This window comes from Gallinula chloropus (genome assembly GCF_964237585.1).
Source record: "Gallinula chloropus genome assembly, chromosome: 1".
NCBI classification, from domain to species: Eukaryota; Metazoa; Chordata; class Aves; order Gruiformes; family Rallidae; genus Gallinula; species Gallinula chloropus.
Window position 1 is genome coordinate 14760348 of NC_140085.1, and position 27232 is coordinate 14787579.

General features: G+C 40.3%; 1 protein-coding gene across 1 annotated transcript in view; it reads left to right on the forward strand.

The window, feature by feature from the left end:
• The window catches only part of LHFPL3 (LHFPL tetraspan subfamily member 3), a gene marked incomplete at both ends in the record, with an annotated part of 177238 nt that extends 160299 nt beyond the window's left edge, over window positions 1-16939 (forward strand). Inside the window, 2 exons of the mRNA XM_084279408.1 lie at window positions 15672-15908; window positions 16752-16939. Of these exons, the coding sequence (XP_084135534.1) occupies window positions 15672-15908; window positions 16752-16939 (425 nt within the window). The remainder of the gene's footprint in view (window positions 1-15671; window positions 15909-16751) is intronic.
• Between the last annotated feature and the right edge of the window lie 10293 nt (window positions 16940-27232).

Consider the following 27232-nt stretch of genomic DNA (forward strand, 5'->3'; position numbering starts at 1 on the left):
TCCTTAATTGTACCTTTTAACTAATTGTACCTTTTCACTAATTCATGCATTCATTTTCAGGAGTACCTAAGTTAGCACATGACAACATAATTCTTGGATACACAAATTACTTCCACCAAATTTATATCAGCACTTTATTACCTTGTTCCCATAGTTACACTATTAGTACAGTTTAACAAGGCACTTTCTTGCTAACAAAAAATGCTAGCAACGAACCCAAATAAAAATACTTTATTGTTATTGTCCAATTTAACCACTGGGCAAGGTCAGTATTACTTTTCTGGTCAATAGGGTAGCTCTTATGCATCAGTATACCCGCAGCTGAATTTGCTTTCATCCAGTACATTCCTCTGCTCTTTGGTTTCTGCAAAGCTGGAAAGAGTCCCCTCTGCACAAGGTCAAGAAATAATGCAGGGATTTCTTCAGTTGTAGTATGTCATCTGTTATTGTTCAAACAAGGTTTCCACTCCACATATACAGACGTGTCAGCAGGAAACCTTCATGTTAATAGATGCATTTGTGAACCAGCATGGATGTTGCATGGGCATGAATATGCCTCTCCAGAGTGTTCTGGAGATGTTCATTTTTTAAAATTCAGCATTCCAAAAAGGAATGATACTTCAGAGCAGCATGGCTGGAGTAGGGGACAGCAGTACCAGTTGTGCTCCAAGGAGCCCAAGACACTCTTTTCATCTGTGGCTCAGTCTGCTTCGAGACTTCACCAAGAATAAAGTTCAATTTTGTCTGAGAAGTTGCATGGATGAATGCTAAATGTAGGTTTCATCAGGCTGGAAACATGTTGAGCTGGTCATGTTTCAATGTTGAATCAAGTATTTATATCATTAAGGCTTATGGTGTATGTTTTACTCATGAAACAAGATGGGAAACATTATTCTCACAGTAGAAAGGCTAAGAGAAAAGACTGATTTTGAGGGGCTCAACAGGTGCTTTTGAGGTGATGAGCAGCTGAGTGTCTTACCAGAAGCCCTCTGCACACATTTTTATTTAATTTGTGCTATTCCACTTAACCTTGCTGGGGTATTGTCAGAAAAACTGTTAGCATATTTTTCTGAACCTGATGGACTTATTCAGGAACCTTGAGATGTCAAATGCCACTTTTCAAGGCCAAACATCACACAATATTTTAAACCATGCAAAATCAAAAGTGTTGGTTGCTATTCCTTCATGAATTACAGGTTATCTCTGCAGTCTTTATTTTTCCCTTGGGCTTAATGAGAGGAAAATTGTCACACGATATTGTGTCTTCAGTCCCAAAAAGGCAGAGTCATAGAACCCTAGAATCACAGCATCCATGCAGAATAACTGCTACTGTACAGGTTTTAAGGAAGATTTTACAGTCTGCATTTGATGTCTCAGGAGTTGTGTAGCATCTTGGTATAGACCTGTGCATTTCTGGAATCACTGTGTTTCCTCTGGAACAAGCACTCTTACCTCTCCTTTCCTTTACAGATTCTGAACTTGCACTTTTGGAGAGAATTGCACAACCTGTTTTCCATATGTCCATGTCTTTACCATCGTGGTCAGGGAGTTTGTCAGCAGATTGAAGAAGATGCCTCCCCAAACTAAAGTTTTCCAAAGAAACTGTTATGAGCTCTGAGGTGAATTAGATTTACTTCCGATACCCTTGTTAGGGATAGGTCAGAAGCTCTCAGACCCATCACTTTGTAGTACCACTTTCCAATGCAAGTAGTCCTGTGAGGCCGAGAAATTAATTCACAGGTGTCACTGGTTATAGAGGCAGGAATAGTGCATTAAAGATTGCTAACTGACTGTAGCCAGTGGTGATTCTGATGGGCTGAGGTCTTGAAGTTTATGTTTCCTCTAAACATTAGTTTATAAAAATCAAATGATCTGAACGACAAGACACTGGATTTCTTTTAAGCTGCATTGATTTGAATACTCATATAACTCTTACGCGGTATTTCAACTGCTTGCAGTGTGATGGTGGAAGCACTTGCTGATGCATTCAGGAACATTTTGGGTTACTTGTGGAATTCCCTTTCAGTACATCTTAATTTCTCAGACAGAAATCACCAGCAGTGGTATATTAGCAGGCATATGCCAGAATTTTTTTTTAATGGAAGCAGACCTAGATTCTGTGACTTCTGGGCATCAGAGCTGAAAATCAGCACCAGAGTGGTTATGTGCTGTGTGGGAAATACTAAGGATTGCTTTACCTCAGAGGCATTGCAGCACCTGAACCGTACACGTGCAGGATTTACAAAAATGTTCAAAAGGTATTACAACTTGATATAAACCTAGACAGGACTTGAAACTGCGTGTGCATGCACACAAGGATTTGCTGACAACTATACTGGTAAACTTTGCTGCATAGTGCAAATCTGGGGTTAACCAGCCAGACTAAAGAGAACAAAGGCACAGAAATGTACTTCTATAGAAGTGAAAAGATAGTACAAAATTAACCCTTCCAGTTAGGAATCAATAGGAGAATCGGGATTAACAAAGCAAGGACTGTTGCAGTTACACTGAACAAAATGGGACACGTTATTGATCAGACATGCTTGATAGCAAACGTAAGACGAGACGCGGTTGCCAATATAGATGTATTATAGTAAATAATTAATGCAGATTTCTTCCACTTCCAAGGATTTTCAAATTTTCTCAATTCTGGCCTGAGAAATGCGATGAATTCAGGAGGTTCAGCTATCTCTTAGGCTTGGCCCTAGGTAAAAGGGTAGTCTTACCTTTAACAGGGAAAAGGCAACATCATCAGTGTTGCAGGTCTCATTCTCCAGGGCTCTCTCCCACCATCCAAGCTCAGATGCTCAGTGGGAGAGACATTGCTGCCTCTGATACCTCTGCTGCTGTTAGCTTCAATGAGACATCAGCTCTTGAAAGGCAGTAAAGTCTCACTGCTAAATGTCAACTTTAATGAAGAAGCAATGCAGCCGAGCGGTCTGGGGGCCTATTGTCCATTTCTCTTTTCTTCAGTGCAAAGCTGTTAGGAGATCAGGAAGAGCTGTAGCAGAGATAAGTGAAGAATAACACATGACAAGCTCTGCAGGCATAAAGACATATGCATGCGCCTCGGGGGCATTGAAAGGAGCTATACAAAAGTCAATGCCTTTATCATCCGTTCAGAACTTGTCTTGCCTCTGTGCCAGTCCATTTGCAATATTGGCTAATGCGGCTTTGGAAATCAGATTCAAATGATTGTAATGACTTTAGTTAAACCTTAACAACGAACAAGGCTGCCTCCTTCTGCTTCCACCTCTCTCTTTCAGAGGAAACTCCCATATTGCCGCCTCTCAGCTCCCTGTCTCCTCCACATGTTAAGGTCTTCCCCTCTGCAGGTCTTTGGCTATGCTTTACCCATTTCCACTTGCCTGAAGTATAAAGGTGTTCCTAATCTGGTCTCACTTCTTTCCTATCCTACAAACCACTCCCAGGTAGAAGTGTGGGTCCCCTCATTCAGAGGAGATAGATAGAGAAAAAATTGCAGGCTGGCTCTGGGAAAGCAGCTGATTTTTAAAAGGGGAATGAGACCAGTCTGGAACTAGATCTTCCCATACAGGGCTAGCTGGAGCCCTCTGGCAGAGTACATTGAGGGATCACCAGCCCTGAGGAAACTGGTGAATCCTGAGCAGATTTTAATACTTGAAGGATAAGCCAGTGTCTCAGAGCATGGTCCCTGCTTGTCAAGGCAAGCATGGCATTTAGTCAACTGCAAGTAATTTCTAGCAAAACATTAATGCTTTACAAAAGACAAGAGCCTTTCCCTTTCTCCCTCAATGAACTCAACTACTTTTTTCTTTGCTCATGAGAATGTTTCCTTGTCCATCACTTCATCTTTCTACTTCAGTCACTTTCTGTGAAACTTCACTTTCTCCACTGAAGTACATGGGGAACACAAAGCTCCAAGTGAAGGTAAAGGAAATGGGACTGCCATGCCCACAAATAGGGTTTAGAATGGCTACAAACTGTAGATCTTTAAACACTTCTCATTTCAACATTAAATCACAATTCCTTGTCGTGATGCATTATATTCTGGGAATCATCGCTATGCTTTGGCAGTGAACAGAGTGGTGACCATGATCCTGCATCTCAGCTTGCAGCAGAGGTATCTCAACAGTGGCTATTGTTCTTAGCCCCTGCCAAACAACTTCTTGAATCTCTCAATTAGTTTACTTAGGAGAGTTTACTCTGGCCAGCCATCAACCAAGAGCTGGCACAGGGATCTGCCCAGCAGCTGTTTGTACTGGAGGTGTTTCACTGCTCCCGTCTGGTCTGCCATGCAGCGTGCTGACTCAGCATTCCGCACCAGCATGGCGGGAGTGTGGGGTGGGGGTTGGAGCAGGAATGGGGAGGGCCACACAAACATAGAGGAGAGGCTCAGCACAGTAAGAAGACTTCCCCCAGTGCCCTCCATTTATTTAATTTCCTCTTGTAAGTGTTTGTAGCACCTGTGTTCCTTTCACGGTATGACAGCAAACAAAGCACAGGTCAGATAACAGCTGGTTGAAGTCTTGGTGGCTATTTTGAAATGAGTCGCTCAGTTGTTGACCACTGACCCATGCTGTTTCATGTGCTGGATGGGTGAGTTACCCCATTTTCCAATCATTTCCAATGCTAACTGTCAAACACCCTTAAGTGGTCATGTAAATGAAGCTGTGAATGGATGTCATACTAGATGTTTCTCTGAAGCACTAATCCGCAGGGGCTGAGTCTTTAATGCATTACTAATATGCTGTTGCTGATAGTGTGCTCCATGGCACACGCTGGGTGAGACACAGACAAACCCCTGCAGTCAGTGGTTGCAGGAGTGTGAATGGATTTCAGTAACAGTGTAGGGAAGCCTTGATGCTTGTGAACTGATTGGTTCCTTGGTGTAGGCTGAACTGGTTTCACAGGGTGCAACCATAGGAGGAAAAATAGTCAGCAAGAGGGTTGCTGACTAGAATGCGGGGCAGGGTATATCCAGGTAGAGAGTTTTGCTAAATTTATGGTCAAAGGAAGGCAAATCTGAAGCTTTTCAGCAAAATGGCCATAGTACTTAAGCCTAGAGTTTGCCTTCAGTGCTGCTCCTGCCATAAGGCTCAGATGGGTGCTGTTTGGATTGTTCCTGTGTCCAGCTCTGCAGCTAGTGCAAAGCTCATATGCTGAGAAAAGTGATGATCGTGTGTTTCTGATGTCTCAAGATACATGGTCTAAGATCTGCAAATTCTTGCAGTTATTTTAAAGCTGAATTTTGATTCACAAAGAAACATATCCTAATAATTATTTTTTAATACACTGACCAAATTCCATATTTTAATAACTATTTAACAGCATCAGCTTGGACAACTTAAAACTTTTCAGCCTGACTACAGCTACTCAGTTTGTGCCAGAATGTCTCCCCTGACAACTCAAAACTGCCTTCTACTTTACAGCCTAAATGTATTCCTGGATGGTTTATATCCATTTGTGCAGCTGCCAAGACTGCCCTTCCAGTTAAGTAGCTCTTCCTCCTCTCTGGGATACATTCTCTTGTGTTTATGCTCAGTAATCATAAAATTTGCCAGTGCAACAGCACCATAAGGCATGCAGATCTGTTTTCTAGGCAACACTAGATTTTTCTTAGAGGTTTTCACCTCCTGTTTTTTTGCAAGTGAGTACTTACTGTCTGCAAAGTTGTTCATTTTCAGGAGCAAAAGACTGAAACAGTGGTATTTATTATGGACCCTAGATTTAGCTGTAGAAATTCCCTTCTTGTATGAGTATGTCTTGCTTCTGCATCTTGCTTCCCCCTCAGAAGCCTGCCTGCAGAACTTTGTCATGTTTATTCCAAAAAGTGGCTGATGCACCCCCAGAATTCCCCACTCACAAGCATGTTTAGATTTGCTTACAATTGCAGTAGCTTCAGAAACAAGCTGGAGTCATGCACTTCCCTAGTACAAAGCTGGGCTGTTGTTAGTTGCTTGAAGTTTGGCAGAGATATCAGGACAACTTGAATGAAGAATGGCAAAAAAAGGGTCTTTTTGGCTTTCCTCTTTCTTTCCCATCAAATTTTCAAGCCTTTAATAAAGGAAAGGGCAAATGCCTATAAAGACTACAGTGAGATAGCCAAATAATGAGGTCCTTGTTTGCGTCTTTTACCCCATTTATTCTGCTAGATTTCATCTATTTCATCATTCTAATTCTTTGGCTGCTATCCCCCTTACACAGTATTTGGTTTTAAATTTCAAAGATGTTTATCTCTCAACCTCTTCATAAGAACCTGGGCCTGGATAAACCTACTAAAGCTTCAAATCTAGTCACGTTATCAAGGGCATCATGCAGTTAAGTTTCCTAAAGTACCACATTACATCTTAAAATAATCTTACTCTGATTAACTGGTGGTTCCAAGAATCAGTCTTCTAAAGATTAGAGCCACCAGCACCTGATGGCTCTAAGGCTTACACTACGCTGAAAAAACTTTCCCTGATACTGACAGTGCTCATATTTACCATTTCAATGGGTACATTTTACTGGTGACTCACAGTCTTCCAAGGGCTAATCAACATACTCCTATGTTTTCTCCACCATTTGTCCCAATAGGCTCCCACATTGATAGTGTCTCCCATCAGTGAAGGACCACTCTTGCAAAAAATCCTAATGAAGACACTAAATAATTGACACCCAGGATGATACTTGAGATGCCCAACACAGTGGGCATCAAGACTCCCTCACAGTGGCTCAAAACTCCCTTCAAGCAAAGATGCCAGCTCCCCATGAAGAAGGACCAAAAGCACCTCAAATTCTCATGCTGCACTTTGTCTTCTCCCAGTTAATAAATGTTTCTGTTTGACATAGTAGTAAATCCTTTCTGAAAAGCATGTTATTTAGCTTTCTTTTATAAAGTTATTGCTTCCTACATGTCAGAACCATGCTAACATTACCCCACTTTGCATATTTTTTTCCATTTCTTTAATTCTTCTATCCTTCAATAACAATTCAAATCACTGAAGTCAAACTGGTGAGTGTTTGCTTGAATTACTTTACAAATCTCAATTTTATTTTGTTTTTCTGTTCTGCAGTATCTCACCAATAAATTCGTTTTAAAAAACCTTCCTACCAGCTTTGCAGGTCAGTGTGCCGGTAATTTCAGTATTTAGGGTTGGACAGTCCATTTGTCCAGCTTGAGCACATTATGATCATTTTAGTTTCACTGTGGGCTTGGAGGCAAGAATTCTCATTTCCGAATGCTCATGCCCATCAGCTATCAGGGTACTGTACTCCTATTCTCTATCTTTCTCCACATTGAAAAATGATCCAAAGTATTGGTTCCCAGTCCCAGCCTCACTCCATTTCTGCTTTTTTTCTTCTTTCTTTGTTAACTTAATTGGAGACTATTTGAGGTTTTGTTTCAATTTCTCTTGAAAGATTTAGCACAGCTTGACTTTTGGCAAGCTATCTTTTAGACCTGCATTGTCTAGCCTCCAAAATGTGTCTTTCTTTGTTAACTAGTCCCTTTTCCTTTAATTTCTAGGGTCTGTCCTTACATCTTTTCTTCTTTCCTTTTTCCAAGGCTTTTTAGGGGGATGGGTAATGAGGGTAGAAGGAAACAGAGTTTTCTACTCATTCAGATAGAGTTGAAAGTACCCTTGCAATTTCATTTGTCTTCTTAAACTGCTTTAGAAAATTTATATCTTTCTTTGAAAGAAATTCAAGGCATTCCCCATGATTAAGTGTGGGTCTCTTCAGTCTAGTTACCTTGTCAACCAGTTTCTTTAGCTTATCAAAGCTTGTTCCTCTGGAATATGCTTTTTAAAACCCAGCTTCATGATCATTTTTATTCATATTCTCATTTTACTTAAATTGAATTGACTCATGGTCACTGAAGGTAAGATTATTTTCAGCTCTTCCTTCTATTTACCAAAACTGTTTAAAATAGCTTCACTACTTGGATCAGTAACTTGTAATGAAACACCAGCTGTACAAATCTCAATCCATCTAGCCTCTGTCATTCATAATAGCACCTCTTCTCCAGTCTGTCTGTTGTAGTCTACTCTGAATTTATACTGGGCTTATTCATTATTAAATCTAGTACATTTCAGTATGCTATAGTTTGATATGGTTTGGCTGAAGACCAGGTTCTACAAAAAGAAGTTAACGTTAAATTAGAAAGCTGTAACACTCCACTGTGACAGCATCCAAAATAAACACTTTCAATAGTAAGTTTTGTTATCAAGCAAAGCCAAGGCAAAATTGCATTAGGCAGTTGTGATCTGACAACAAGAAGAAAAAAAAAAGGCAGTATAAACAAGTAGTTCTTCAATTATTTAAGCTATTACATTATTTACACAGTTCTTTTTTCAGGAGACTCTAGCGTGTGAGAAAAGTTGCTTTTGGATATCCCCACATCGTCAAACAACCTGGCGTCATGACAGTTGACTCCCAGGCCGTGGCCCTCTGAGCTCATGCATTTGGAAGCTCCTGTGTCATTCCTGTGATCTCAGGGTACGGACCTTCAGCAGACATGCAGAGCTCATAACACACCTTCTGTGATACAAAAACACGCCAAAAAACCGCTGGTGGGCTATGACACAGTTTTCATGTTACTTTAGGCTCTTTAAAGAGAAAAATCAGAAAATAAAATTTATTAGATCCCAGGGTCAGTGGACACCACAGGAGGTAAAACAGTGTAAATGTAACTTTTGACACATACCTGCCTGTGGGCTGCACCACCTCCAGTACCTGCTTCATTGCAAAGAATTATTTTTATCTCTTGTCATATAGAATTTCAGTTTACCTATTTTTCATCAGTTAGTCATCTACCTCTGCTGTAGCTGTTAGCAATTCGTTGTCATGACATTTCTAGGGGGTTTTGCCCACATGGTGATTAACCTGTATCCATTAATAGTCTCCCGTTCCCATATTTTTCTGGACAAGGCACTATAAATACCTATTGCATGTAACAGTGGCTGGAACTCCAATTGTGGTCTTTCACACAAGTCATAATCTGTGACATTCTTATATTATCTTTATGTTCAAGCTAGGATAGTTGTTCTACTAACTAAATCATTTACAGAACTGCATTAATCTCAATGTTTAGTTATCATGGCTAATGATCAGTTAAATGCTCCCATGATGATACAACCCCTCACAGAATTTCTGCCTCTATCTTATCAAAGAAATCTCTATTCATACATGAATCCAACACTTGAGGTCTAAAACAGGCACCCTTAGTGCAGTAGAATTTGTCTTACAGTTTTTCCCTCAAGTGATCTTAACTGAAGCAGATTGCAGTCTCTGATGTTCTTTTATATGTATTTATAACTTAACATGCACTTCACATATGACTTCACCTTCCCAGCTGTTACCATCTTTCTGAACATGTCATGCTTGTCTTTGGGAACGGCTATTGGTCAACCATATTTCTGTTATGCAGCTTCACATCTTGCAGCAGCTGATCAATATTCTGCATTTTGCTATCTAAGCATAACCATCAGTCATCAAAATATCTCAGTTATCTGTCAACTCAGGCAGGTTATGGTGAGTCTTCTCTCCCTGACTGTAGCACCTACCTTACTACTGCGTTCCACACTACTATTTTCTTTCTCTTTGTTGTCCAGTCACTGAATATTTAGTCATCTCTTTCTTTTCTTAAAATCAGCTCTTTGTATGTGTATGTGTGTGTGTGTGTGTGTGTGTGTGTATATATATATATATATGTATATATATAATCTGATTTGTCATAAAAATTCTGTGTCCTAATAAGTCAAGTAGCCATAATTGTGTTGAGTCTTTTATTCTGTCACAGGAATGCAGTGGAAGGTTCCCATCCTTTTTGTCCCACTTAGCACCATCTATAAATGTTCTTAATCCTGTGAAGAGGTTCAGGCTTGTCTACATTTCAAAGTGAGATAATATGAAATAAGAGAGGAAGTAGACTAAGGCACATAATGCTGAAGCCTCTCACATCACCATCATATGTTTTTCTGGGTTTTATTTCAAATGAGAACTAGTCTCAGGAATCAAAGGCATTTGATTACCTTTATACATGTTGTTTGAAGCTTTCTGAAGGAAAATTAACCCACAAACCTTTTCTTCTTCACTTGGGGATGGAGAGAGCATCTTTGGACCTCTCTAGGAAGGTCTGCTTTTGTCCACATAACTGAGATGAAAGCGGCACATCAGTGCCCTGGGGTAATTCCACAGAGCATCTCCCTTGTCCCACATGGGACCCCAGAGCACAGAAGTCCAGATATGGTCCATCTCTCCAAGAATGCTACTCTCGTGTCTTGAATTTTGTGCCACCTTTTTCACTGGCTATCTCATACCCAAAGGCAATCATGTGATTAGCAACACTAAATGAGCACCACCAAGATATCCTGTTGTCAGAGGAACTTTCTGTCTGCTTATGCCTCAGATTAACAGGCTGTGTCATCTCCTTGGGGAGCCACTTGGCACCTCTCTGAAGATCCTCTCCAAAATTGAAAACTAGACCTGGCAGTCTTCAAACAAAGCAGTGATTAAGAAATCTTATGTGGTGTTTGCCTCTTTGTGTTGCACAAGAACTATTTTAGGAGTTAAGGAAGCTCTGTGTGGTTCAAGAGCCTTCTCCTAAGCACAGGTTTTGTGCTGATGAAGCTGACATATTGACTCAGAATTTTAAGGTCCCCATCCAGCACTGAAGAACTTTTGGAAAGGAACTTGTAAGCTTGTCCAAAAATCATCTGTTCTATATGCAGCAGTAGTGTTACTGTGAATGGAATCAGTAAATGGAGAGAATCGGGGGATTTTCTTCAAAATTGCCCATTTGCTCCAAGCTAGAACAGAAATGTAAACACAGAGAATTATTATTCCACTCATTAATACACTCCATATCTCTCAAGGCAATCTCATCTGCATGTATGTGCAGCCTCTACGTGCACCCAGGGCTTCATTTGACCCTGTGCCTTCAGCCACCTCCCCTCACCTTTCTTTCTTCCTCCCTCAGGTACGACCTCCTGAAAGGCTGTAGTCCTAACGAATGTCCCCTACCAGAGTCCTCACCTTTCATTTTGCTCTGTCCTGGAAGTTCACTCAACCAACATGGCTGGCAAAAGCTCTATTCAATTTATTGAAGTTTAATGGGCCTCTGGTTTTGTAAATACCAAAAAAAAAAAAATCTGAAAACAAAGAACCACTCCAGTTTTGGAACCATGGAGACTCAGAGGCTTCTGCATGTGTGGGTATGGAAAGAAAATAGCTGGTTAGTGTAATTGCCATTAAACTTTCACTCTTTTATCAGGAAACTTGCCATCATCATACCCCACATGCAAGCAAATCGTGTCTGTTGTCAGGAAAAGAATGAAGATGAGAGAGGAGTCCTGCCAGCGGGAATTTCTCAGCACTGGTTTCCTGTATAACAGTCAGCCTTTTTATAAATAGAATATTAATCTGTCACCATATTTGGCACAACGATAGGATCATGAACTACTTGCTTGCTAATTACCATTTGAGCTCATGCACAGAGCACGGGCTGTGATAATATTAGCTTGGTCAGAGTCACAAGTATGTCAGTGCCAGCAACAATTCAGTGTCTGATTCCAATCTCTGAAAGTGTCATATCTGCATCCTTCCATCCCGGGAGCTAAAATCCTGGATTCCCTCTCTTCATATGAATAATTTTTCCTGTCACTCAGAGCCCTAAAGGAAAACCATGTGACAGTTTCTGTTAGCTGTTCATATGAGAAAAAAGCTTTTAAGAAGACAAGTAAATGCATATCAGGCATGTTTAGCTACTGTTTATTAATTATTTCTTAAAAGCTCCAAAATCTTCACTAGACTGCAATATGTAGGAGAAACAATTTTTTACCCCATGTCTTGTAAGAAAATTAGAACAATGACTGGAGGAAGCCCAGGGCTTACTGGCTTCCTGCCAGTAATTTTCTCAAGCAACCAAAGGGAAAATGATTTGGATATGATTCTCGTAAGTTTTAGAGTTGCCCAAACCATTCCAAAGGGTGTCAGCGACACTAATCAGTCATTTATCAATTCCCCCCCCTCCCCCGCTACTTCTCATAAGAGCCCTGTTTAGCTATAGAGGTCCTAGGCTGTCGGTAGGCTCAGGAAGATGGTGCTACTCACCACCACGTATCCAGCTCACACACAAAAGTCTGCCTTCAACCAATTCAGATTTAACGTTTTTCCTTACTTGAATCAAAGATTCTATAGGAACAGATTATTTAAGTCTTTTCATTCAATAGGTGAACTTTCCAAATCCAAAAGTTTCTGAGTTTGTTAGAAGTGGATAGTAGCAAAACAGTAGTAGCCTTTGTTATGTTTCTGTCTCAGCCACATTACCATTAGAGACAGTGGAAATTTAGACAAAGACATGGAACCCATGTTATAAAATCATCTCCTAGCAGTTTCAACTGAAATTGCATTAAATGGTTTCCACTTTTCATATTTGTATAAAACTGAAAGTAATTTCCTTCTGGAGAAAAATCTTCTAATCCTCTTTAGAAGGATTAAAATGTAAAAATTTCTAGCAATACAAAGTAGATCTGTGGGTGGGTTTTATACCTGTCTTTTCAGCCTTGTAGCTGATAAATGAATTGTTACCTGCTTCATATTATTGAGCAAGTCTGTATTCTTAAAGTCATTCAGTGCAAAATATTCCCTCAGCAAGTAAAGATTCAAGGTTGACTAGCCTTACTTATGTTAACTTCTATAGATAATTTATTGGACAAGCAGTCATCTAGTAGAAAGCATTTTAACTGTATAGACAAAGGAGATGATGATCATTATGATGATGATAATTCCCTTTTTAATGTCCGCCTTTATGCAAAAGGATCTAGTCCAACCACTATTTTACCTGTGTGTTTTAGTACCAAGTCCAACTGCAACGAACAGAATGACTTCAGAAAGTTAAGGAAGTATATCAAAGCAGGCAGGTACAGAATTTAGGAAAGATGAGTTAATTGGAAATCTGAGGAACTCAGCTGGGAAGCTGTGTGCTGAGCTCCTGAGATAAGGACCCATGTTTTTAATTACCAAGGTGGAAAAGAAGAAAGTTTAATTATTTTTAGGAAGCACTAAGGACATATGTCTGATGTGCTATGTAACAAAAACCCACCGAAATGTCAGTATTTGCTAACTGTTCTTGGACAATTAGCAGAAAAATCCCACATCTATTGATCATTAGCTGAGCAGTAAACTTTCTGTCATTTTGAGGATGATTAATAGAAGTTAACTGGCTTTAGTAGTTGCTTTTATGTAGTAAATCAAACTTTTGTCAGCAGTTACCTGGGTAAACATGGACATTTTCACAAACACCAGAAGTATGCAGACTTGCTGCATCATTTCAGTGGAGTCAGTTGCAACTGTGAGGGCGATGCTTATGTGTTTGCTGCGAGAAGAATCTTTCTGGAAGCACATGTAACCAGCTCAAGAAAGAAATTTATTGTATAGTTTGTGTCTAAAATGTTTGGAAGGGCTTGTAAAATTGTGTAAATGAGTTAAGGCAGGCAGTAGGCAACTTACAATTTGTCCAACTTGGATGTTCTGAGTAAATCAGTCTTTATCTAATTGTCCTTGTTGCTAAGCCTAATTGTCCTTGAAAGTATTATAAGCTGTTATATTTTCACACAAATGAACTGCTCAGGAAGAATTTCTCAAATGCATTAGGTGCAGCTTTTATTGTACATCAAATGCATTCCTCAGATGTGCTATCAAGGCTTTGTCTACAGCAATTGTGTAGCTGTCAAAAGGAAAATACCATTCCTGAGCTCTGTTTTCATGTCTCTCTCCCATTATTTCAACATATAGATTCAATGCAGGTGTGTTTTTGTTTGTGGGCATTCAAGGTATGTAAAATGACAAGGCTTATGCTTGTTCAGAAACAAGAAGAACTCATTGCAGTTCCCACAGTGACAGCAGCTGTTACTTGCACAGGCTACCTGGTACATAAACTGTGGTTTCTGAACAGCAGTCTGGCTCAGCAGCTGTTTAAAAGGCCGAAAGCCACACAATGTTTTCTTTTCAATTAGCACATATACCAGTTTAGAGCATGATGCAACAATATAATACTAAGATGGTATAAAAGATGGTTTAGGAGCCATTATATCTCATCAGCTATATTAAGAAAGAAGAGAGAATGCTGGAATTATGCTTGTTTTCCAAGGCAGGAAAGACAATGCAGACAATTACTGAAAGCATACGGATTTTCTCATTCTCCTAGATCCAATAGAAACTGAGGAATGAACCCATTCATCATTATCTTTATTTTTAGACTTTTCTTATTTTACTTAATTTTTATATCCTATCCTCCCTTACTGAAGATGCCCCAATGGCATTGCCCTGGTTAACACTGCCCTCACGTTGTTTGCTTCAGTGAAGCCAACAAGTCTGCCAGCGTGACCAGTGTCAGCTGCAGTTAAGTGTATCCATGCACTATTCCCATTGCTCTGAGAAGAAATGTGCCATGAGTAACCAACTTTTCTGTCCCCTCTTACCAATGACCTGACATAATCAATTCAGGTGGCTATGACCTCTGGAGACCACCTGATCCATCACCCCACTCACAGCAGGGCTGACATGAGGTTTCCCAGGGAAAGACATTGCCCAAAAGCAACTGGCAAGGTAGAAGTGATGCTTTTGCTGTGCTCCTTCATCAGTGCCTGGTGACAGTCCCTGCAGGCAGTGGGAAGCCAGGTCCTATGTAGAAGTCCACTCCTCTGAGATTGACACATTGGCATGGTTTCTCAGCCCGTGGATTTTCTCAGCTAGTGACTCAGTGGTGAGAGACCACTGCATGGGTTTGCTTTTTGTGTGTGCTTCTGTAATGTCCATCTCAGGACACATCATATCCTCTCAGGGACAGAAGCCATGGTGTCATGGTGCCCTTCACTGCCAGACACACTCCAGTAAGAAGAGGAGCAGACAATCCCCAAGGATGCTGCTCCCCAGTGACCACAAGACATGTGTCTGAACTCCAAATCCTGTGCCAGTCCAAGGCTGTGGTCAAGCTGAGGCTGGTAAGGTGAGGATAGAGGCTCTTCATTGTTAAAAGGATCCACAAATTTTCATGTTTGAGATGTCATGTGGTGATTCCTTAGATAAACCAGATCAGAAGTTGACAGCAATGTTGACAGCTTATTTTTTTCCTTGCAGAACAATGTAATTACTTGTGGTTTTGAAGAGTACAAACCTTATGCATAAAACATTTCACTTAAAGGTGTACTGCCAACTGACCAATAAAAACCCAAAAAACCTTGCTATTACCTGTGTATTACAAACATACAGATTACTAGAAATGGGGTATTTTTCCGCCCCTATATTTTTCTCTGGTTTGTTTGTCTGACCATTTCACAGTAATCCAGTGTTTCCCTTAAATATCAAAGTTATTAATAATTTTCCTTTTTTTTTTTCCTGTGGTCCTTTCATATTCCAATTAAGAAATGAGTCTCACCAGGGAAATGGGATTACTGGTACAAAAACTGGCCAGGGATTCAGGATGTGACTTTTTTTTTTTAAACAAGGTGCACAATTGATGTTGTATCTTAGGTTTTTATATTAAATACTTAATCAAAGCGTCTAATTCTGTGACTTGTTTTTAAGTAACCTAGCTTTGAAGCTCAGGATGAAAAAGTGTGTTGCTTTAATGATAACTGTGTAGGTTCTCATCAAAACGAAAGTTTGGTCTCATTATCCCATTGTTCTCCTTTTCTTTTTTCTCCAAGCTGCCTGTCTCGTCCTGGGTTGTATGATTTTTCCTGATGGCTGGGATTCAGATGAGGTAAAACGGATGTGTGGTGAAAAGACAGACAAGTACACGCTGGGGGCTTGTTCAGTCCGCTGGGCATATATCCTGGCAATTATTGGAATCTTGGATGCCCTGATCCTCTCATTTCTGGCATTTGTGCTTGGCAACAGACAAGACAGCTTGCTAGCAGAGGAGCTCAAGTTGGAAAACAAAGGTAGGACTGCTTTAGAAACACTATTATTGGGTGGCCTCAAGTGCAATTGCTTAAAAACAATGATTGGTTTAATTTTATTTTATACTTAAAAGTTGGCATACTGGCTTACTTCCTAAGCTGCTGGGAAAGAGGAAATGCAAGGTGCAGAGGAAGTTTTGCTTTTCAACCTCCAAAACCTAAGAAAGGTCAAAATTGCTATGATTGCAGTACTATGTATAACTTATCCTTAGTTTTCAGAGCAGTAGATGGGATGTTTTGTGTTACCCACTTGTACATTATTCCATTAGCTTTTAAGTTGCACTATCTCCATCTTTTTTCAGTACCCCATGGAAGATTTGTTCGTTTGTCTTCTTTAGGACTTTGCACAGTAGTAGGAAGGGCTGTGATGTGGCATGTGTGTTAGCACAGTGCACAGCAGGGAGGGAGTGTCAGCCTGGGAGATTGGGAAGGAGCTGTGCAATGGGACTGCCCATGCAGCGAGGCACCGGTGAACTAGGGATCAGAGCCAGGAACAAAGAACAATCCTGGTTCTTGTTTGATCTGTCACATCTGATACGATAGACACCTCAGAAGGCATGTCCCCACCTTGTCTTTTTAATGGGCCTGTTGTCCTTGGGTCTGTCTAATCCCTTCTGAACCTGCTGATACTGTTGGCTTCTACAGCACCACATGGCTCTCAGTTCCTGAAGCTCACTACTGACTGCTAACGAAGTATTTTCTTTTATCTGTTTCAAATTGATCACCTATTAGTTTCACCAAGTGTCCCCCAGATGCAGTAGTGCAGGGTTCTGTATTCCACCCATCCACCACCTTTGTAATTTCGTAGATTGCTTCTAATAATAGGAAAGATATTAGGAGCCCTTCACCACTGGATTGGAAATGTACACTGTGCATACAAAAATAGCTGGTCTCAGTCCTGCTCCCAAAGGACCATTATCCACCTATCTGAAAGCACCAGCACCCTGGCCGCAGCTTGCGAATTGCAGGCAGTCAGCATGCTCAACCCAAAGACAAATGGACTTGAAGATTGAACTTCACATGCAATTCCAGACCTGGTTAGAGCCTACTAAGTTGTGGGTTAGGGAAAGTATATGTTGCTTGCAATTGCATGTGTACATCTGTTCTGCAGGTAAACTGAGGGCATCAGTTTCAAGGACTGTCCCAGTGGCCCTTTACTGAAAGGATAATATTAATCCACATTTGAAAATTAAAATACTTATCAGGAGGGCATTCACAGCTATGCCACAAGTGCTTTTGGCATCAGCACTGTATATCATTTGTCTATACCATACAGAGCTCACATACCCTACAACTGCTCGTATCAAAGAACCTCATCTGTTTTGGCACCGTATGAGTGAAAAAAAACGGCTTCTGGAGACTAATCACCTCTCACATCACTGGCACAAGCTCTTGCCAGAACATTTGGTCCTCAGCATGTTGGATAAAATCATTCAGCAGCTCATTTTCCTTGGATTAAACACATAAATGTACTGCACCACCAGCTTCAAAGAAAACCAGAACTCAAGAAGAAGGGACCCCATCCCACTTTACCTTCACAGTCAAACCTGAAGTCCACTACTTTTTAAACTGTCTTCTAAATTAAAAGAGAAAGAGGTAACATATCTTCTAAAAGGGACATCATCTCCTCCTTCTTCCCAAAATCTTTCTGCTAACTAAAAACAGGGCAGGTCTGTTCCCCTGCAGAATCCTGCCATTTCCCCACCTACATGTGTTGCCACTGGGCACAGCTGCAGCCCCAGAGGAGTCCCAAAGACAGCACAGTGGGCACACGGGTAGACACCAGCACCACATCCTTGCTTTTCCTTCTGCCCTGTTGATGGAGCACAGCATAGGGTGCACTCCCTGCAAACCAGGGAGGGGTTTCTGCCCAAAAGGCTGCACTCCAGAGTAGGCACTGGGATGTGCAAGTAGGACTCGTGATTTTTTAACCTAGCAGTCATTTGACTGTGGATGCTACCCACAGTGTTTAGGAGGAAGAATTTGGGTTTGTGTGGCCAGGGTTGTGAGGCAGGTTGTATAATATAGGCAGTCACTGGCTGCTTGCTTAGGTGACCAGTTTGGGGCAGTGGTCTATGGCTAGTGAGGATATTGATAACTTACAGCATAATGATGAAGAGGCTCATAAGAGATTAGGGCCAGTGCTTGTGCATCTGGCTTTTTGGGAGAACAGCCAGCTCTGTACCCAAGAGGAACCTCCACTTGCCCTGTCAGCTATTCCTCTGCTGCTGGGGCTTTGCCCCAAACATGCATAGGAGAAGAGACAGTAAATTAAGTATAAGAGCCACAACAATATTAGTTTATGTGGAAAAACCTCCGAGAACAAGAAATTATGCAACAGTCAGACAACTGGGCAGCTGTTTGGGTAATCTTGTCTGGAGGCTTCATTGCAGATCAGCTGCTGCAAGCGTATTAATGAGAGCCTGCAGTGGCTGTGTGAGTACCTGGCTCCACAGTTGTTTCTGAGCATCGGTGACAAGTAAACAGTTAAAAGTATATGAAATGCAACAGGATGGTAAAAAGGTGAGATAAATTACAGAAGAAGAGCAACCTGCACTTCTCTGTAGACTTGGAACTGTCCACCTGCTTTATGCTTTTGATGACTGCAGTTCTGCATACTTACATAGGTTAATGAATGTTCACAAGTAAGGAATGTTACTTATTCACAGAAGACAGCCTTATTTCTTCCATACAAGAATGCTTCCTTTTTCACTACATGATAAAAATAGTGCTTAGTCATTTCTTATTTGCTTAGATTTGAGACTAAACTACAATGCAAGTTTCATGTCTCAGAAACATAACTCAAGTTTAGCAGACTTTCTTCAGGTTATAACCTGTTTAATTCAGTTTTGTAATCATGCAAATTCTACTCAGTAGTCCATGCCTTTTTCAGTGAAAAAAACTGTTTTGAATTAAAAAAGGGTATTTCTAAAAAGGTATTTCTAAAAAGACATTCACATTACATTTATGCATTCACAAAGAAGGGGAAGAACAGTGTTACATGGTTTTCATTCATTTGTAGGAACTAATGGTGACTTAAACGCCTGCATGTTATTAAACTAGTGCCATTCAGGGTGATAACAAAAATAGTCAGAATTCAGATTAGCTTTAAGTTTCATCAACACCATTTTGAGTGAGCTATCAGCATCAGGCATAAACCTTGATGTTGTATAATGACATATTTATACTGTAATGTCTTCATATAGAATCATAGAACAGTTCAGGTTGGAAGGGACCTTCAAGACCATCTAGTTCTAACCCCCTGACATGGGCTGGGACACCCTCCACCCTAGGCCGGGCTGTCCGAAGTTCCATCCAACCTGACCTTGAACACTTCCAAGGGAGGGAGTAGCCACAGCTTCTCTGGGCAACCTGTTCCAGTGCCTCACCACCCTCATAATACAGAATATCTGCCTTGTATCTAATATAAATCTACCCTCTCTCAATTTATGCCTTAATGACATAAAATTTGTAGACAAAAGGTGAAGAGACCAAATGAGAAGTTTCCAAAAGAAATCGAGAGCGCAAGGCGCTTACTTTTATGGTAGGAAGTGGTAATATGGTCTGCATTGTGAGTGATAAATACAAAAGCATTAAGAAGAAATGATCCTGTTAAGTAATGTCAGCATGAGCAGGTGGATGATGCATTTTGTGGGCAGCTGTGGTTTTTCTGATGGATAGAACAGCTTCATAAGATGTTTATGTTTAATATTTGACTCATCTTTGGGGCCCATATGGTCACAGATAAGCAATTTGCACTAAATATTTCTCAGAGTTTAAAGCCTAAGGCTGGAATAGATAAAAGGAGCAGGGAGCTAGACAGAAGGCTTGAAGGATTCATTTACCTTGCAACTCAAACTGCAAGGCTGAAACTACACCACGTGCCCCATTGCAGAGAAATCATCACAGAGCTTAGTGCACAATGGCCAGCCCAGGACTTACCAGTTGGTTGAGACTTAGATCCTTGTTGTTCTGCATACCAGTGCTGTCAGGGACTGATACAGGTATTGAAGACTGGCTCCGTACCTCTGCCTGAGCTGCAGTCACTGAAGAATAAAGTGACTTAGAGACAAAAGCTAAGGCTGAGTTGCTTCCTGGGGACAAAGCAGTTTTCTGTAAAAGAAGAATAAAAGTCTTGCACACACCTTTGGTTAGAGAATTGTCTTCTCTAAACAGGAATAGTCTACCTACATGATTGCTGCTGCAACAGAAAGCCATCTGCAGAAGTCCTAGCATCTGAATCTGAGTGACAGAAGGCAGGCGATGTACTTGTCCTGTCGAGGGACTACATGACAGAGTGCACATCAGCTGTCATTCTTCAGAAGGGAAATAGCTCAAGTCACAGCGCATGTGCAAACTGCTGTGGAATTGTGAAGCCCTGTTTATCAATATGTACTTCTCATGGAATACACACACAAACTTTCAGGCTAATTTATTCAAAATTAGATAAATAAACATGAATACTGATACCCGATTTGAGTTTACACATATAGCTACAGCAGTTACTAGAACTGCCAACAGTCTTGGTAGTAATAGAGTACAAATGCAGTTGGAACACCTTGTAGATCCATGTTGTCTGTCCAATAAAATGATATGGTTCCTTTTTTGTAAAGTTTTTTGCCCCTGACTCCTCCTGATAAACAAAGTCAGTGTGTACACCATTTCATTTCAGTTAGTGTGTACCTTCAAAAATAAAGATACTTTCAAAAATGAAATACAGGATTTCTGTGACCCTCTTCCCTTTTTAGAGTGGTATTCCTCTTCATGTCTCCTAGTCTCCTCCCAACTTTCCTTTCTAACGAGTTCAAGAGAGATCCACTTCAGCCTGTCGCTGCCTCGGTGTGTGGCCCCATGTTCAAAGCACTTAAAATGACTTTGAACTCAGAACCAATTTGGCCACTTGAATTTTCATTTGAGAAGGGAAACATGGAAGAAAGTCATTGGGGAGTGATCTATGATGGATTATTATAGACAGCCCACCACATATACTTGCCAGACTGCAGCTGGACAGAGGAAGCTGGAACTATGTCAAGGGTTTTTGCACTTGCTTCAAAGGAGAAGTATTTAGGTACCTTGCTTTTCAAAAGCAAAATCAGGCTCTTCTTTGAAGTTCACAGCCATAGGTTGGAAATTCCTGGCCCCATTTCTAGCTTCAAAACATGATTCTCTGCCATGCCAGCCAAGAACAAAGTCTTGTCACTTATGTGAAGAGCTCTCTGTTTCTCTTTAAGCTTCCACTGACAAGTGGCTCGTCTGTCATAATGTCATTGCAGTTAGCTCCAGTTGTTAATTTATTTGTTTAATTACAACTTATTTTCCTTCAGGTATCACCTCCAAAATGAGCTGCAAAGAGCTCTGAGTATAAGAACAGTAGGCAAGTACTATAAGATAGATTTTATCTGGAAACCTGCAACTAGTGGCCAAGCTAACAGATTTTTTTAAGTTTTTTCCCAAAAAATTCCTGGGTTTTTTTAGATAATGGACATGATTGTCCTGAGATTTCACCTACATAAGTTATATTTTATAAATATAAAGATAAATGTAGAGATTTCATTGTGGTGGCATCAGATGAAGATCCAGGATGAATATTGTCATAGCACTGCTTTAGGATGTACACCCAGCTTTCACCCAAGGGCTGTACAAACAGTCATAAAATTGCTTGCCCAGTATGTATTGAATTCTGTCGCACAAAGTGGAACAGCTCTACTGAGAGGATTTTTGGGTGCCCCTCCTCCACAGAAGTCTACCGTATGTTGTGTAGGACACTGTTGTGAGAGATAAGAGCTCGAAGTCTGAGAACCTCAGAATCAAAGTATTTTGTAGGCCGTAGAAGAAACTATGGGGAAGAAACAGGAGAGTGAGACCAGAAATCAAGGGGCTTCAATACAGACTTGGAAGACATTTTCATGTGTTTCTTTTTAAAATGTCTACTTTTGTGTTTATGGGCATGTGAGAAGCTACTTAGATTTTTCTACTGCTATTGCATGGTGTTCAGAATAGCTGAGTTGATTCTCTTTGGTTCTTTGGTTCTCTTACTGAGTTTGTATCTATCATTTTTTTTTTCCATTTCACCTTTAAATTGCAAGGGGGAATGAGACTGATTTTGATGATAAGGTATGTTGTGGTGCAGCAAGGGAAGATGAACTAGAAAAGCTAAATGGTGGTGGAATTATTAAAGTATGTATTTTAAGACTAAGCCCTGATAAACATATTTTATGAGGGAACTACTTTAACCATTGTGCTAAATGATGATACTCTTAAGGGGAGGCAAATGAGCCATCAAAACTAAAAGTTGAAAGCTGATTAAAATACGTTATTAAATAAAGGTCAATCTTACCGTAGTGCTGATTGATATCTCAGCTGATCCTACAGTTCCTTCCCAGCTCTACTTTCTATAATAAGAAAGTAAAATTAGTCCTAAGCATATGCATCAATTACTTAGCTGAAGAAGTTGTAGACCATGAAGAGTCCTAGTTTCTTAGTGAAGAAAAAACATGTTGACTGTTTTCTCTCTCAAGAGAGAGATGGAGCCCATGTGCTGTTACACTCTGTAAGGAGTCTCATACAATAGCTCTGTTACAGAAATTATCATTCCATTTAGTGAGCTCCTGATATGAGGGGCCAAGTATGGTGACTTAAAGGCATGCTAGTAGCAGAAGGCTAGGCAGCCTCAAAATATTACTTCTTAAATGGTGTAAGGAATTCAATGCATTGTATGGCCTCTATGGTCAGCTGAAAAATTCTGTAGGACAGCAAGCCACAGAGGGGTTGAGTGTTACCAAGCAGAGTGGCATGACGCATGGGAATGGGGGATGAAGTCATTAGACACTACTGTTACAAGCCAAAACCAAATATCCAGACTGGTCAAGACAAAGGCCGGACAGATCTGCAGACCTGTGTTGTTAACTTAAAAGGAAGCCTATGTTTTGTTGAAAGCAAGCCCATATTTACAGAGCTAGAATCCAACAAGTCAGACTGTGCCATCAGTAGTAGCTGCATTAGAAACAGTGTTTTGAAGTTTGAACAACTAAATCAGAGATATTTCACAATACATAGATACATAAAAGGGAAGTAGCTGGCACATATTTCATTCCAGGTAGGGCTAGTCACACACAAATATTATCACACCCCACTATCTACACCTTCCTCCTTACTGACAGAAACCATATTTTTAGGAGGAACAGCAGAGCACAAGAGAGGTCATGACCCAGCCACTCTTGCGTGAGGACTTTGGGCAGTCTTAATTCAGACTAAATAATAAAAGGCAGGTTTGTGCCAAGAATCTGGACTGTGACTGGTAACACCTGAACTAGAGGATGCTTCTGCTGCCCAGACCAACCTGCCACTTCAGAGAGCTGCTTGGGCTGTCCATATGTTCATACCAACCCTAACATCTTCTCCTCACTGGAGAAGAAGGAAGCCAGCACAACTGAACTGTAATTGTTCCTTGTTGAATCAAGTTTCAGTAATTTGCTTGGAAATCTTTCTCATGATTTAAAAAGTCATTAGTTCCATTATCTAATTTTCACTGTGAATTTGTTTTGATTCTTCTTCAGCAGTTTCATAAAGCCAGGATCATTTTCTATCTGCATACAAAATATCTGAAAGAAATGCAGGTAACCTCTCGCATTCTGGGCACAGTGTCAACAGAAACAAAGGATGTTGTCAGTAGCTTTAGATTAAAGGAGCTATCAAAAAATCAAAATGAAAGCAAGACAAATTTTCCTGTTCCCAAAGTTATGGTCAATGAGACGTATAAGCCATACCTAATGAAATATTTGCAATATCTGACTCTTTCTGGTTTCTGTTGCAGGTAATGTCCAAGACCATTTACTATAGTAGCAAGTAGTTGACCTGGTTTGTGCTGGCAGTGTAGATTTTGTCTATTTAGCCAATCATTATTATATTGCTTTATTCTAGAACCTTGAAACTGTTCATGCTATTTCTTCATCACTTCTAGAGTTGACCTGAGTTTCCTTTGAGTCCCTCATCTTCTCGTGAGTGACAAGTTTGGTGGACATCAGTTTGTTGTCCCCACTGACCTGTTCCTGGATGCCTGGGAAGCCTGGCCCTGGAACAGGCCCAGACTAGGACACTCATGTTCCGTAACTCTGGGTTGACCCTACCAGGCCCAAGTCTGCCACAGCCAAATGTCAGGGTTCTGCTCTGGTCAGCTAATGTTTTTGTCTGTTGTCTTTGATATGTCTGTACAGTTTTACTTGATAAAATACCAGAAAACAACAGTGGAATAGGAAACAGATACATGATATTCAGGAGTAATATTGCACTCAAAATAATTATAGGCGTGAGGTAGCTTCATTTGCTAGAAAAGAATAGAGTAGATAACAAGTGAAATTATAATCCAGGGATATTTTATGAAGATTTTACCTACCTCTTGTATCTAGAGGATATTTTTTTTCTTAGTTCATGTTTTTAAAGGAAATAAATGAATTTGCTTGTAGCACATGGTCCACGTTATTATGTTTAGTCTTTCGGGCATTTGGCATGCAAGCACTCCAGCTGTCAGAAATTTTTTTATGCACCTACTTCAAGAGCATTCAGCATGAAATGGACTCTACAGACATGGTAAAACTGAAAATAGCGGTTTAGTTGCAATCTCATTTGACTAAATGTATGTACAATACCCCAGCACATTTGATTTTACGAACTGCCTACACCTTAACTTTGTAAATCTAAAAATTCTCAGGATCATAATGAGCTGGCAAGAGGATGTCATTGCACAAAGTCACTCATCTCAAAATGCTTTCATCTCAAAGCACTTGCACCCTTCTAAGGTGGCAGCATTTGGCACAGGACAGACCATCGCTGAGTTTACTGTATGATATTTCCCTCAGCTCCTGCCTTCTGATGTTCCCAACTGACTGTCTTCTAATCACTGAGTGTATTGTTCCTGCCTATGACATGCACGCTGAAGCCAAAACTTACTGCTCTTTGTATAACTCCAGTGTCTCGTAAGAGGCTGAAAGGATCAGCATGATCATTTAAACTATTCTCCAATGTCACTTAGGCTGTAGGGTGGCCTGAATCCCCTCCAGATTATCAGCACTGTGTAAACTGTGGAACCAGAGCTGAACACTGTTCTGACTTTGACATATGCAGAAGTGCTACAACCCCTCCACTTCTGCTCAGCATTTCCTTGTCTGCATCTGAGATGCCCATAGCCCTTCTGTCTGCCAGCACATCTCCAGCTCATGTTCAGCTGACGTTCCACATGCTGGCTGTCAGCTGAATGTCTCCTTGATGTATCATTTTGCATCAGGCTGTGCTTATAGAATCATCCATTTGCTAATGCACATAAAGACTTCTTTCCTCTTCTTTATCCAATATTAATGCTCCCCTTTGTCTGGTACAGCTGAAGACTCTGAATGCCCACTGTAGGATCTAATAGGTGGACAATGATCTAGAAATACTGAGCAAATCCACCAGTGTGGCTACCAGCAATGAAGTGTAAAGGTAGATAATTCTTGCTTCTTGAACACAAAAGCAATAGATTAGCTGTACTTTTTACATTCCTACCATAATAATGTATGTCAATGATAAGTACACATTGGGTAAGAACTGAGAAAAATAGCAATGCTATATAAATGTGTCCTGAAACGGGTGCATCTGGAATATGTGCAGAGAACAACAATTCAGTTAGTTAATGGTTACTTCAAAAAGAGCACTTTGAAACACCAAATTAGATTGGCATAGCTAAAGTGGATTCATTTTATACAAAATGTTTAGTAGTATTCTTTTTATTTTTAAGCAGATTATTGAACCAAAATCTTCAAAGTTCTTCCACTGGGCATGTTGGACATGATTATGCACTGTGTTGGGGTTTTTTTATCCTTTGAAATCGGTAAGAATTTTAGAGGGTGGGAGTAAATTTAATCCATTAGAGCAAATCATATGCTTTTTAAATGGTCATGAATATTGCTTACACTAATCCTTGAGCACAGAGTTTCAAACAACATTTTTCTTGTCTTTTAATGTCTGACATGCATTGAATACCTTCACATTTTCTTTGAAGAACTGTAATAGCACTGACAATAACAACTTACTGACCCCTTGCAAATAAAACTCTGGCAATAAAGATCAGGCATCATATAACCTAATTGGTCTAGTAGAGAAAGTGAAAGTATACTAGAAATCATACAGTGTGTTTCAAATGTTAAGGAGAAGCAAAACGTCAAAGAATCATCTGGAAATTCAGTACTGAAGCCATGCTGGCAAAGTGCAAAAGTGACATACTTAGAAAAGCAGCCACAATACACAGCTCTTGCATCCTTAATGGAAATGCTGGATTAGGTAACATGGAAAGAAGAAATGCCAAATGGCTAAAAAACAACTTTTCTTGAGGAAATAAAAATTTGTATCTGTGCTAAGGCTGTAGTTCTGTGCTCCAGTATTAGCCTGTAGCATGTAATTGTTGAATTTAAAAGGATGGCTGAAACCATCCGAGCATTCACTTGCATGTGGTCTCAGCACTTCCAAGCAGAGGCAGTAGCTATCTACGGAACAAAATTGCCCTCCATTGTTTTGTAAGAGTATCCTGATGCTCTGGGGATGTTAATTCTTATCCCATATGGGCAAAGATGACATGTTATTAAGTACAATAAATCTTCCCATATAACCACCAGCCCAACTATTTTCCTGAAGAGGACTGACAAGTTTATCCTAAATAAATCCCTAAAAGAGCTCTGTGAAATTATTAGAAGTTGTATGTTTATGGTGATGCCAGAGGATCAGCAGGTTTATACACTGATCAATCATTCATACACTAGTGAGCAGCTGGCATCCGAGGCTGTGTCTCCTCATCTATCAAGCAGTTCTCACAAAGGTTAGAGGTAGTAAAGTTGTACTCAGACACAAATACAGGTATAAAAATGTTCTCAAAATGTTAAGTATTGAGGATTACAGCATCAACTGATAGGATTTCATATATCAGAATAATTTCTATATAAGATTGTGATCACAAATAATTTACCAAAGTGTAACCTTCTGTAAATCCAGCTGAAGTCCACCCATTGCTTTTCAGGGCAGTTAACATCCTTGCAGACAGATACAGAGTATGTGCTCACTCAACATCAGTCTCAAAAAACTTGTGGATAAGGTTTTACCAACCTTTGCCCTCTGTTCTATGGAAGGTGTTTCTGAAAGAACAACTTGGGAACCTCTGGAGAAGCTGGAGCTGGGTACAAAGAGAAAGTTCAAAGGCCACTGCTTGGGTCTGTGGCTCTCACTTTGGAAGGGATCTGTTCTCCCTGTTTCTAGACAAAGACTAGATCTGACTTACCAGGGCA